Genomic DNA, 12,617 nt, shown 5'->3' with positions numbered 1-12,617 from the left:
GTAGAAAGAGGGAGGTGGTGGGTCGGATCTTTGGCCCTGCTCAGACCACAGTCAGCAGCAGATTCAGTTTCTATCTTGTCCTGCTGGAGAAGACAGAGACTAAGTGGAACAGATCTGGGGTAGGGGCTTCAACTTAAGGCCTCTGGGAAGGATCTGAAGCAGAGGAAACTTGGTCAACTTGAGAAAAAAAAACCAGGGAGGATGCAGATGCTACCCTCAGATTTCTGGCAGGGCCAGCCCAGGGAGAGGGCACCAACAGGTTCTTTATGGCCTGGGGCCAGCTTGGAGGAAAGGGAAGGGCTTTCTAACAGTTGGGGCTGCCCCAGATAGACAGAAGAGCCTGGGGGAGCTAGTGAGCTCTCCACCACTGGAGGTGTGAAAGCTGAGACTAGAAGCTGTGGCCAAGGTGGCTTTTCAGGTCTCCCAGGGCTTGAGAGTGTGTTGCAGTGGCTCCAGTAGGGATGTGAATAGGGTGTGGGGAATGAGAGGAGCGAGATCCCATCCCTGGGGAGATGAGGAAGGCTTCCGAAAGAGGTGGCACCTAATGAAGAAGGGAATGTCGGTTTCATGGAATCAGCACTGCAGGCAGCGGGAGCCGCCTGGGGACCGCAGGGAGGACAGTGGGCAGATTCTAGGAGTGGATGGTTATAGGTGGGGTGTGCTGGGATCAGATTTCAGACTGGAGCAGTGAGATAAAGTGGAGGTGGGTGGAGGGGTGAGAGTGAAAAGAGCCTGAGGAGGAAGAAGTTGTAGCACTTGGAAGGGATGCCCTGGGAGCATCCACTCCCGGTTTTGCTCAGAGCCACGGTTGGTTTGACGCAGGCTGTGAGGTCAGGCCCTAATGTATATGTGTGCGTGTGTGCATGCTCAGTTGTGTCCGACTCTCTGCGACCCCATGGACTGTAGCCTGCGGGTTCCTCTGTCCCTGGGATTCTCCAGGCAAGAACACTGGAGTGGGTTGCCATTTCCTTCTCCAATGCATGAAAATGAAAAGTGAAAGAGAAGTCGCTCAGTTGTGTCTGACTCTTATTGCTAGCGCCACCTAATTGATGGAGAGCGTGGAGGAGGATGTGGCATCTCCCTGCTATCCTTCTGTTGGAGAAACTACCCGAATCCAGCCTCTGTGCACGGAGGCCGTGCAGGGAGCAGGTCAGACCTGGCTGGATGCCTGGAGAAGACAAGTCCATTTTGCAGGTGGGCAAGCTGAGGCCCAGAGGGTGGGGGGCACCAGCCCTGGAGCCCCTGGCCGTGACTCTCGTCTCTGGTGACTCAGAGATGAGTCTCATTTCTGGTGACTTGTCTTGGGCTCCAGCTGGTCATTACTCCCAGAGGGAATGGAGCTGGAAAATTCTCCTTCCACCTCTTTCCGCTCACCCCTATCCTCTGGGTACCGGAAGGACAGAGAGGCCAGGATGCTGAATGGCAGGAGCTCCCAAGGACACCTCCCAAGCTGGCCAGCTGCTGTGGAGGGGGCCCTGGGTGCCCCCATCGCACCCTGCCTTGGTTTCCCTAGGGAGTGCTCCTCCTCCAGCTCGGCTTCTAGATTCTCTGTGGCTAAGGGTGGGCTTGGTGGGGGATGGGGACCACCTGGTGGCAGCCACAGGCACTTGTGGGAGCGAGGACTTATTTTAGCTGCTGGGGGAGGAGGTGTGATCTCTTGATGAGAGGGGCCGCCTCCATAAAGCTCCCAACCAGCCCCTTCTCTTGGTTGGCCCCACTTGGGTGGGGTGGTGGGACCCCAAGAGCCCCAGTCCTTTGCAGAACGTGCTACGGTTCCCCATCACTCGTGGGCCCGCCCTCCCCCAGCAGAGCATCGCTGTCCCCATTTCATAGAGGAGCAGACAGACCCCGCGGGAAGTCCCTCAGCCCGTCGGTGTCTGTCTGGGCACAGAACCCAGTCCCTTTGGAGGTGGCGGGGCCCCAGCACCCCCTCTCCTCCCCCTCTGCCTGCTCGCATCCTCACAAGAGAGCATCAGGCCGAGGGCCAGTGCCTCCTCCCCATGGGGCACTGAGGATGAGGGGGCAGGACCCAGCCCGAGAATCCCAGGTGCCCGTCCTACCCTGAGTAGCCTGGCCTTGGCTGTGAGGGGCCTTGGCCTTGCCTGCAGAGCGAGCCAACCCTGGCTAACTCCAGGTGTGATACGGACAGTAATGAGCGTGGCCGGCATGCTGGGAAGTCAGAGATGTAATTACCTCCAACCCTGTGATGGGCTGGCTTTTGTGTGGCGGCTCCTGGGGCGGAGGGGCCGAGCCGACACCTGCGGCTGAGACCCAAGGCAGGCCCCGAGCCAAATAACAACATGACTGGCCTCTGGTGCCTGCCAGGCCCAACTCTGTGCCTGGAAGGAGAAAGGATCAATGTCAATGCCAAAACTAACAGGGAGAGGGACTTCCTGATAGTCCAGTGGCTAAGACTCCGTGCTCCCAATGCAGGGGACCTGGGTTCCATCCCTGCTCAGGGTTCTAGATCCTACATGCCACAACTAAAAATCCCTTACGTTGCAATGAAGATCGAAGGTCCCATGTGCCAAAACTAAGACCCGGCACAACCAAATAGGTAAATAAATATTTAGAAAAAAAAAAAAGACTAACAAGAGAGGTCTCCAGGCAGTCTGAGGGAGCAGGCCTGGAGGTTCCCAGAGCTCTCCATGGGCAGTAGCTATCAGACCAGCTTGGGTGCTGTGGGCATGACCTGTATCTGAGCCATCCTAGTTTTTAGCAGGGAGGTGTTGGTGGTGCCTAGGCCTAGGGGCTTCTCTGGTGGCTCAGTAGGTAAAAGAATCTGCTTGCAATGTGGGAGACTCAGGTTCGATCCCTGGGTCAGGAAGATGCTTTGCAGAAGGGAATGGCAACCCACTCCAGTATTCTTGCCTGCAGAATTCCATGGACAGAGGAGCCTGGTGGGCTGCAGTTCATGGGGTCACAGAGTCGGACACGACTGAACAACCCCAGGGATGTTGCAGGTCTCACTGAGGCTGGGAGCTGAGGGCACAGCCAGGCCTTGTCCCTGCCAAGGGGACAGACAAGGATGGCCGGGCCTCGGAGCTCCAACCGAAGACCCTGCTATAGGGGGATCCTGGGCAGCTTGGGGTCCCAGGACCCATGGGACCCAGTGGTCCTACCACAGGGGCGCTTGTGTGTCCACCCCCCTGCAGGCCAAGGACAGCGACGATGATGACGACGTCACTGTCACCGTGGACCGAGATCGCTTCATGGATGAGTTCTTCGAGCAGGTGGGAGCCGCACTCCCGCCTCTCCCCAAACACCGGCAGACCTGGGGCGGCCATGTCTCACCTCTCAGCCGGCCTGGGGCGCTTACATACCCGCGCCTGAGCTCAGCAGCCCACAGGCACCAAGTAGTGAGCCCATTTTGAGGGTAAATAGACAGGCTCAGCGGGGAGCAAAAGTGGGGATTGCCCACTCCTTCCCACCCCCACCCCAATCTAGAAGAATCCTTGGATCAGCACTACCCACCCCCCTCACCACACACACACACCTGAACCTTGCCCAGCCTGGCCCTGACCTCCTCCGGCCCTACTCTGGGCCCCAGAAGGCCCCTCCCTGGATTTCCGCCCCCAGAGCACCTGACCTCGGCCCACAGGTGGAAGAGATCCGCGGCTTCATTGACAAGATCTCGGAGAATGTGGAGGAGGTGAAGCGGAAACACAGCGCCATCCTGGCCTCCCCCAACCCTGACGAGAGTGAGTGTGTGGGTGTGCGGGGTTGGGGGCCGTCCGCAGGCCTCCAGAAAGACGCTGCAGCCAGGGAAGGAACGCCCTGCCTTGCTGGCCGTCTGAGGGGCCTGGCCAGGTTGGGGAGGGTCAGGAAACACAGGCTGTCCCAGGCCTGGGTTGAGGGGCGGTTCAGTGCCCTTAATCACCGTGGGATGCCTGGTGGGAGGGGCGGCCCCGCCATCCCCAGGTAACTTGGCTGCTTTCTAGGACAGCCCTGGATTCTGGGAGGGAGGGATGGAGGGAGGAGCTGCCTGTGATCAATAGGAGGCGTCCCAGCCCAGCCCCTCCCTTTCCGTCGCCTCCCCTGGGGAGCAGATGGCTGCTCTGAGGCATCAGCGCTGTGGGAGGGCAAGCCGGCCAAGCAGGCAGAGTTTCCGGAAAAAGCTGGCGGCCCTGGCACTCGGCCATTGGTGCCTCGGAGCCGGGCATTCTCAGGGCTCCAGGAAGTCACCTCTCCCCCTGCACAGGGAACATGTGTGTGTCTGTTTTACTCTGTCCCTGGGCAGGTCCCCCTGACCTGTGAGGCACTGATTACTACTACAGTAATAATAGGCCAGGCTGACAGCATGCTGACCTGGGATCCCCTCCCCTAGAAGGGGTTCACCTTCAGCCCAGGGAGGCAGTGATGGGCCAGGGCTCAGGCCAGCCGCCTGGACTCATCAGATTGGGTGTGTTTGCCGCCTGCCTGTTCTCGAAGCTCGCTCACCTCCCCTCTCTCTTCTCCAGCTCCTTTGGAAGGCCCCAGGACAGAGCACGGGGCAGGGTCCAGCTGCTGCCCAGGTGTTCAGGAGGAAGGGCCTAGGGCCCATAGCCCCCTACCCAGGCACCCAAGGCTTGATTCTGTTCTCAGTTCCAGCACTGCCTCTCTATCTGTGGCCTCTCAACCCCAGGCCCACAGGCATCCTCAAGCACCCAGAATAAATCTCTCCACGGCCCCAAAGTATGTTTGGACCTGAGCCCAGTGCCACACCAACCAAGCCCAGCGCCAGGCCCTTGGAAGGCAGAACGAGTCAACTGGGAGCTGGGGAGACTGAACCGGGAAGGGCTGGAGAGGAGACAGGGACCCCCCCAGAGCAGGGCATACCTCCAGTGTGGTCCTCAGGTCGTCCTGGCTCCCCTCCCGCCCCACCTAGAGGTGTGTCAGGGACGGCGTCACGTGACATGGTTTGTCTGCATGCCCACATGTATCTGGGTCAGCGCATGTCCCTGGTGGGTCACTCCTGGTGAGGCTCAGGAGGAGGGCTGACTGTGGGGTGAGACTGTAAAGAGCTGGATTTGGCCTCTCACCTGCCGGAAGATGGAGCAGGTGGGGGGAGGGGGAGGATGGGGAGCCAGAGTTGCCCTGCTCCCCAACCTTAGCTGTGTTGTGTTGCCTTCATCGGATATCAGCAGTGACCACTTCAGAATTTGCCACCTGTGAGCTGAGCAGTCAGGACCTGGCACTTCCCAAGCGGGGAGGGGCTCCCCAAGAAGGGTTCTGGGGCAGAGGCGGAGCAGGGTCGCCAAGGCATCACAAGGAAAGTTGGCAGGAAGTGGGGGGCTTTCCCGGGCCAAGGCTTGCTCTGCCTTCTCTAGGGACTGCCATCCAGGCTGGGCTATTTTGGGTCTGAGCAAAAGAGGCTGAGACATCAGAGCAGCTGGTAACCGAGTTTTCCTTTGTTCCTGCGAATAAGGCTCATGCACCCCCGCTCCTGGAAGCCCCCCACTCCACCTCACTCACATGCCAATTGGGAAGTGCCCTGCCCACACTTAATTGGCCACTGTCAGTGCCCCTCCTGAGTCCCCCCAGGGGAGAAGCCCCAGCCCCAGAAGCACGCACAGGGTGGGCGTGAAAGGTTGAATCCAGGCGTTCAGTCCGGGTTTCTCCGGGGTGGAGTCCGGGGGTACCCTGAGGCTGAGCTCCACCCAGCTCCCCAGCGGGAAGAGCCTTCTTGCCCCACTTTGCCAGTGGACCCTCCCCAGGAGCAGGGCAAGCTGGGCACTTCCATGGCCTCTGCCAGGTTTAGGGAGATGGTACCGGCTGGAACAAGGGCCAGAAACTATGCCACTGCCCTCCCCCAGCTCCACCCTCTCTTAGGCCCAGCCGCATGCCACCTCCAGAGCCAACCGTACCCCAGGAGCCCCCTCTCTCCAGCACTTCTCTCAGCTCCCACCCAGGCCAGGTGCCACCCACCTACCTGGCCCTCAGCAGTTGGCCTTCGCTGAGCTCAGACCTGGGGAGCAGGGCTTTGTGAGTAGAACAGGTCTGCCCTGGCCAGGGTGCTCGATGGGTCTGCCTTCTGCCTCCTTGGCCCTTGGCCCGTCAGCCCTTCCTGAGCCACCAGGTAGCGCTAGGTGAGCCCGCTCCCCCCACCCTCGACTCCGGCAAGTATCAGCTAAATGTTCCCCAGTGCCAACTCCAGCATCGCCAGCTGCTCCACAATTATTTCTGCCTTAAATTTAGACCCATCTGTTATCTACAGGGGGTGGGGGGGGTAAGCCAGCCAAGGAGGAAGGGAGGCTCCTTGGAAGACAGCGCAAGAAGGGGTGAGGCTGCAGCTGGCGTGGGCCAGCCCAGGATGGGAGAACAGGCAGGGCCTTAGCCAGGGGACAAGGAGACCCAGGGTCTGCCCGGAGCGCCTCCTCGGCCCTCCACGGGGGAGCCCAGGGTGTCTACCCCACCCTTTCTACCTCCCTAGAGACAAAGGAGGAGCTGGAGGAACTCATGTCCGACATAAAGAAGACTGCAAACAAAGTCCGCTCCAAGTTAAAGAGTGAGTCTGGGCTCCAGGCCTCGGCTGGGGTGTGGGGGGCACTCCGGGCCTGCTTCCCCCACACTGCCCAGGGGGTTTCACTGACTCAGAGGGGTACACTGGGTCTTCCTTGCTGTCCTTGTGAGGGTACCATCATGTGCCATTCACTCAGCAGCTACCTGGCGAGACCTGTTTGTGCCAGGCACTGGGCTGGGCCTCAGGATGTTGCCGGGGACACTCTGGACACTGTCCCCCACTTAGGCTAGAGTGTTAGAGGAGTGGCTGGTACTGCCTGACCCCACGCAGGAGCCCCATGCACTCCTGGGAGCACAGGTATACATGCCCCGCGGAATGCCGGGGTCATGTCTGTGCCCTGTGGTTGTGGCCACCTGCCCCGCCCCCGTGGCATGCCCCAGCCGGTGTTCCGTACAACCTTCATAATCAGGACGGGGTGGGCCTGCGCCACCAGGCTTAGCACATAGTGGATGCTCACACTCACACACTTCAGATACACAGCTTAGCGTGTGCCTGGGGCCTCACAGGTGAGTGTACACGCACACACCCACACATCTTGCCTGGAATAGCCTTTGCCGGCCCCTCCTGCATCAGTGCGTGGCGCGGCCCCTTCCTCTGCTTCCTGTGTGACCCCACTCAACAGACAACACGAGTCCCTCCAGGGGAGGTTCCGAACCCGATCCCGGGTGTGTGGGCCGCGAGGGAGCGGCGAACGGGGCAGGTTATCAGCAGCCGGCTGTTCCCCAGGCATCGAGCAGAGCATCGAGCAGGAGGAAGGCCTGAACCGCTCCTCCGCAGACCTGAGGATCCGTAAGACACAGGTATGGGAGGGGTCTTCGGGGCGAGTAGCCGGGCGCCGGAGGCTCTGGGGCCCCGATGGGCTGGGCCTGACACCTATACCCCCGTCTCGGGACCCCAGCACTCCACGCTGTCCCGGAAGTTCGTGGAGGTGATGTCCGAGTACAACGCCACGCAGTCTGACTACCGCGAGCGCTGCAAGGGCCGCATCCAGAGGCAGCTGGAGATCAGTAAGTTGAAGGGGCGGGGGCGGGGCGGGGCCAGACTGCCGCTGACCACTCTGGGGAAGGGCCTGGCTCAGTTTGACCCCTGATCGCAGCCGGCCGGACCACGACCAGCGAGGAGCTGGAGGACATGCTGGAGAGTGGGAACCCCGCCATCTTTGCCTCCGGGGTAAGTGTGGACCCCTCCCACCGGAGTCCCGGGTGTGTGTGCGAAGTGCTATGTCTGGGCAGTGTTTGGACACCATCACCGGGTGAGGCAGGTTTTAGAGAAGAGAAGGCTGAGTCCCGGAGAGGGCAAGGGACAAGCAGAGGTCCCACTTTAGTGCCAAAGGTGGAAGTAAGACCCGTCTCCTGCTTCCTCCCAGTCGGGCCGGCTTCTTGTGCCCTGTGCTCACTTGCCACCAGCTAGGGGGCTCCTTCCACCATCCTGAGGACCCTTCCCACCTGGGAGGACACGGTGCCCTCGGCCTCTCTATATTCAAGTGAAGCTCCATGTGCTGCCAAGCAGGGGAGCTTCCTGAAGGAGGTGGCATACAGGTAAGGGATGCAGTGTGGACATGTGATTTTAGGAGGAGGGATCAGCTACATTCAGGGTGGGAGGAAGAACAGGAGGAGAGGTTTCAGGAAAAAGGCCATTCAAGGCTTGGGTCCTTCGCGCAGTCATTTTGGGCTCCTACAGCACCGGTGGTGAGAACTACCACTCGGCTGTTAAAGGTGTGCAGATGCAGGTGGGGACTGTTATTAACCCACGTTACAGGTAGGAACCTACTGGTAGGAAATCAGGTCTCAGAGAAATCTGGTAACAGCTGGTAAGAGCCTGGGCTTCGATGGTGGCTCAGTGGTAAAAAATCTGCCTGCCAGTGCAGGAGACTTGGGTTCGATCCCTGGGTCGAGAAGATCCCCCTGGAGGAGGAAATGGCAACCCACTCCAATATTCTTGCCTGGGAAATCCCATGGGCAGAGGAACCTGGTGGGCTACAGTCCATGGGGTTGCAAAAGATTCAGACCATACTTAGTGACTAAACAACAATGGTGGGAGCCTAACAGAAAGTGGGGGGAGGGCTGTGGCTAAGGACAAAGCCTCCAGCAGGCCCTGCTTCCAGAACATTCTGCTCAGGCCACTGCCCATCCCGGTGGCCTCTGCCCTTGGCCTCTTGCTGCCCTGGCCCCCACCCCTCCCCCTTCGATGGGTCCCCGGGTCCCAGCCCACGGCTCGCACCCCCTAGATCATCATGGACTCCAGCATCTCGAAGCAGGCCCTGAGTGAGATTGAGACACGCCACAGCGAGATCATCAAGCTGGAGAACAGCATCCGGGAGCTGCACGACATGTTCATGGACATGGCCATGCTCGTGGAGAGCCAGGTGGGTGCCCGGGGCCCCCCCGCCACCACACCCCACCCCTAGCAGCACCCAGGGCTGCACTAACCCTCCCCTTTCTGCCCGCCACGCTGCCCCCGCCTGGGAGGGACCCAGTCTTCAGGTAACTCGCTGCGTGCGGTTGAAACTGCCCACCTGAAGGATCCTCTCTGCATGGCTCTGCTTGGCTCTCCAGGACCCCAGGCCCTGCATGGCCCTGCCCACCTTCACTCGGCCTTGTCCTGTCTCATTCACCAGCTGTTTGTCACGTGGGCACGTGGAAGGGCATTTTTCTAGGAGTCAGAGGAATAGCAACGAGCAAGACCACGGAGGGCCTGCTTCCCAGAGCGGATGTCTGTTGGGCAATAGGGCAGCATCAGTGAATGACGAGTGGCGTGGTCTCTACCCGCACTGGGTGTTAGAGGGCGGCAGCCTGACAGCAGTGGTTCTCAGCCTTGAAAGTGATCAAGAGCCACACTCACAGCCCTTGTTCTACACTTCCCTGTGCTGGCCCCTGTTCCCAGAGATTCGCAGGTGGGGGTTTGTTGTTCAGTTGCTCAGTCATGTCCAACTCTTTGTGATTCCGTGGACTGCAGCACACCAGGCTCCCCTGTCCTTCAGCGTCTCCCAGAGTTTGCTCAAATTCACGTCCGTTGAGTCAGTGATGCCATCCAACTATCTCATCCTCTGTCACCCCTTTCTCCTCCTGCCTTCAATTTTTCCCAGCGTCAGGGTCTTCTCCAGTGCGTCAGCTCTTTGCAAGGGGTGGCCAGAGTTCTGGAGCTTCAACTTCAGCATCAGTCCTTCCAATGAATATTCAGGGTTGATTTCCTTTAGGGTTGACTTGGGGGTAGGGATTCATACATTTGTATGTCTTTAAAGTTCAAGGGTGATCCCGATGCTACTAGTCCCTGGGCCACGCTTGGAGTGACAGTCACTGCAGTGACCACTGGACGGGATGGTCAGGGAAGGCCCTCTCTGAGGAGGTGGCATTTGAACTCCAAAGACTCCCCAGGGGAAGAGCAAAGAGCTGGCCCAAGTAGAGGGACCAGAAACACCACAGTTCTGATCAGGACCAGCAAAAGCCTGACTTCCCCGAAAAGCAGAAAGGCGTTCCGGGCAGTTAGAGCCCAGGGAGAGTTGGAAATGATGGAGACAGGGGTGGGACGGGGGTCCTGGCAGGCGGTGCTGGGCCCTGGAGTCCTTTCTAGTTGGAGGATCTTAGTGTGGGAGGGACGTGGTCCATGTGGGGAAGCAGGGAGACCTTAGGAAGCTGCTGCTTCCATTGGGGTGAGAGGTGCTGTGGCCACCAGTGGGGGCCATGGAATTGGAGAGAGCGGTCAGCTGCATGGTCGAGTGGCCTCTGAGGGCTACTACCAGGCCCACGAGGGCTGTGGGACTGGGCGGGGGCATCAAAAGCTGTCAGGACTGGATGGAACCATCATGCCTGGGGAGGGCTCACCATGGCCAGACTCCTGCCCACCACCACTCGCGCCCCCGCCTTGCTCTGCCTGGCGCTGTCCTCTGTTTGGCCCTGGGGTCAGAGCCCCAGACAAGTGTCCTCTGCATGGTCCCCTCCCCCTTGGCTGAGGCTGCATGGCCAGTTCCCGCCCCTGGATGGCTGCATTTTGGGGAGCTGCTCGGGGTGCCTGGACCCCCCTCCTCCTCACCTTCCCCTTTTCTCTAACCCCAGGCGCTGTCTTCCCAAAATCCCTCCTCGGGCCCCCTCGCCGCCTGGAGGGGGCCCCTCTGGAGCTGGGGTGCCCCTGGCCCTGCAGGGGGAGATGATTGACAGGATTGAGTACAACGTGGAACATTCGGTGGACTACGTGGAGAGGGCCGTGTCTGACACCAAGAAGGCCGTCAAGTACCAGAGCAAGGCTCGCCGGGTGAGTAGTCCCGTCCTGCCGGAGCCCACATCCTCACGTACCCAGAGTCCCCCGCCCTCAGGCATCACAAGTCCCTCCCCGTTTGCCTCCCCTCGGCCCTCAGCTCCGACCAGAGCCTCCACCTGGCTCTCCCAGGCCTTGTTGTTGTCTAGTTGCTAAGTCATGTCCAACTCTGTGACCCCGTGGACTTGCAGCTCACCAGGCTCCTCTGTCCATGGGATTTCTCAGGCAAGAATACTGGAGTCCCAGACCTTCAGCACCCCATTAAAATCCCACCCAGACATACTCCGGGCCATCACTTTCTTTCTCATCCAGTCCCCCAAACTCTCCAACCCTCAGCCCTGACCAGAGCCCGCTCCCCAGCGGCCCCCCACCCCTCAAAGCTCTGCTCAGAGGAGGCTCAGCCTCCCTCCCGGCACCCTCTTGCACGCTCTCTGAGGCTTCTCTGTGTCTCCCCATGCAGAAGAAGATCATGATCGTCATCTGCTGTGTGGTTCTGGGCATCGTGATCGCCTCCACCTTCGGGGGCATCTTCGGATAGAAACCACCCCGCCTGCCACTCTGCTCTGGACGGTCCACCCCCAGGAGACCCCTGGCTGCTGCCCCGCCTCTGGCTCGGAGCCCTCTCCCCGCCGCCCCAGACTGCTCCTTTCTCTGCCACAGGGACCCCCACTCCCACCCCGCCCTGAGCCGTTGTGTGCATGATCTTGTGACAGTGTGCGTCTGTACCGAAGAGGCAGAGGGGAGCCAGGCTGGGAAAGAGCCAGCCGGGTGGGGACGGGCCAGCAAGGGACAGACTCAGGCCCAGGCCCTTCTGATCGAGGAGGGCTGCCCCAGGGTAGTTAGCCATGCTCCTGTCCCCCAACCTTCAGTAGTTCCACTCCATCCCAGGGTCTGCCCCCTTCTGGATCAAGGCTCTCTCTGGACCCCAACCTTGCCTCTTCTTGACCAGCCTACCTGCCCCGTCCTGTGTGCTCTCCAGCTGTCCCCCTGAATGGGCACCCCCTTCTGAGGGCTGGGGACCAGCTGGCCACATGGTGCTGCTTTTTGGTTTAGGGGAGGGGTGGCCCTAAGAGACAGCCCAGCTCTAAGCCTCTAACAGCCGATCACTGCCAGGGGCCGTGGCCGGGTGGCTTCTGGCCGAGTCAAGACCCGGCTTCCTCCCCCACCTGGGGGCAGAGTCCCAACAGGTCTTCGGCTGCCTCAGCCTCCCTCCTTCCCTAGTTCCTCCAGCCCCCAGAGGGCTATAGCTGACCCCAGGGAACATTCTGGAAGAGGCTGACCGGGGGCCTGGTCTCCTGCCCTTGGAGCTAGGGCAGCAGGGCAGGCCCTAGTCGGGCCTCTGCACTGGCGAAGCCCATGCCCGGGCCATCAGCTCTCCCCGGGTTGGGTCCTCAAGCCATTGTGTGTTGCATGTGTGGGACAGTGGTCCCGGCTCTCCTGTGCTCGAGAAGTCAGTGTCACTTCAGGCCTGCAATCTTGTCCCACCCTTGCTGCCTGCCCCCCATCCCCACCACGTGGGTGTTGGATGTCTCAGATGCAGTATTCAGCCAGGGAGGGGGCACCTCCCTCCTCCCCACCGGCCCGGGACTTCTCAAGTCTGAAACGTGCTCCCTGCCCAGAAGCCCTCTTCCTCGTCGACAGTCAAGGAGTGTGCATGCGTGCGCATGCAGCGAGGGCCGGGGCCAGGCCTGTGCCCCACCCGCCCTCCGCTTCGCTCCTGCCCAGTGACTGTGACCACTGTCCGTGTTGCCTTCTTGAACAGCGACTCCCCACCCCACCCCCACCCCTCACCAAAGGTCTTGGTACAACCAGCTGCCCATTTTGTGAAGTTTTTATGTAGAATAAACATTTGTATCTGTACCAC

At 60.4% G+C, this 12,617-nt stretch overlaps 1 protein-coding gene across 3 annotated transcripts in view; it reads left to right on the top strand.

Moving 5' to 3' along the window:
• STX1A (syntaxin 1A) overlaps nt 1-12,617 on the top strand; it is a 17,790-nt gene extending 5,173 nt beyond the window's left edge. For 2 of the 3 annotated variants that reach the window (XM_027526971.1, XM_027526972.1), the window contains exons 2-10: nt 3,156-3,233; nt 3,602-3,701; nt 6,413-6,487; nt 7,229-7,302; nt 7,401-7,509; nt 7,599-7,672; nt 8,730-8,867; nt 10,640-10,750; nt 11,214-12,617. In XM_027526971.1, coding sequence (XP_027382772.1) covers nt 3,156-3,233; nt 3,602-3,701; nt 6,413-6,487; nt 7,229-7,302; nt 7,401-7,509; nt 7,599-7,672; nt 8,730-8,867; nt 10,640-10,750; nt 11,214-11,291 — 837 coding nt within the window. In that variant the 3' untranslated portion in view covers nt 11,292-12,617. Of the gene's footprint in view, nt 1-3,155; nt 3,234-3,601; nt 3,702-6,412; nt 6,488-7,228; nt 7,303-7,400; nt 7,510-7,598; nt 7,673-8,729; nt 8,868-10,554; nt 10,751-11,213 lie in introns of all 3 variants that reach the window. The other variant, XR_003508624.1, reaches the window with a different exon arrangement.

Source organism: Bos indicus x Bos taurus, chromosome 25 (assembly GCF_003369695.1).
Source record: "Bos indicus x Bos taurus breed Angus x Brahman F1 hybrid chromosome 25, Bos_hybrid_MaternalHap_v2.0, whole genome shotgun sequence".
In the NCBI taxonomy this organism is placed as follows: domain Eukaryota; kingdom Metazoa; phylum Chordata; class Mammalia; order Artiodactyla; family Bovidae; genus Bos; species Bos indicus x Bos taurus.
Note: the sequence above shows the minus strand (reverse complement) of the source record. Positions and strands in the feature narration are given on the sequence as shown.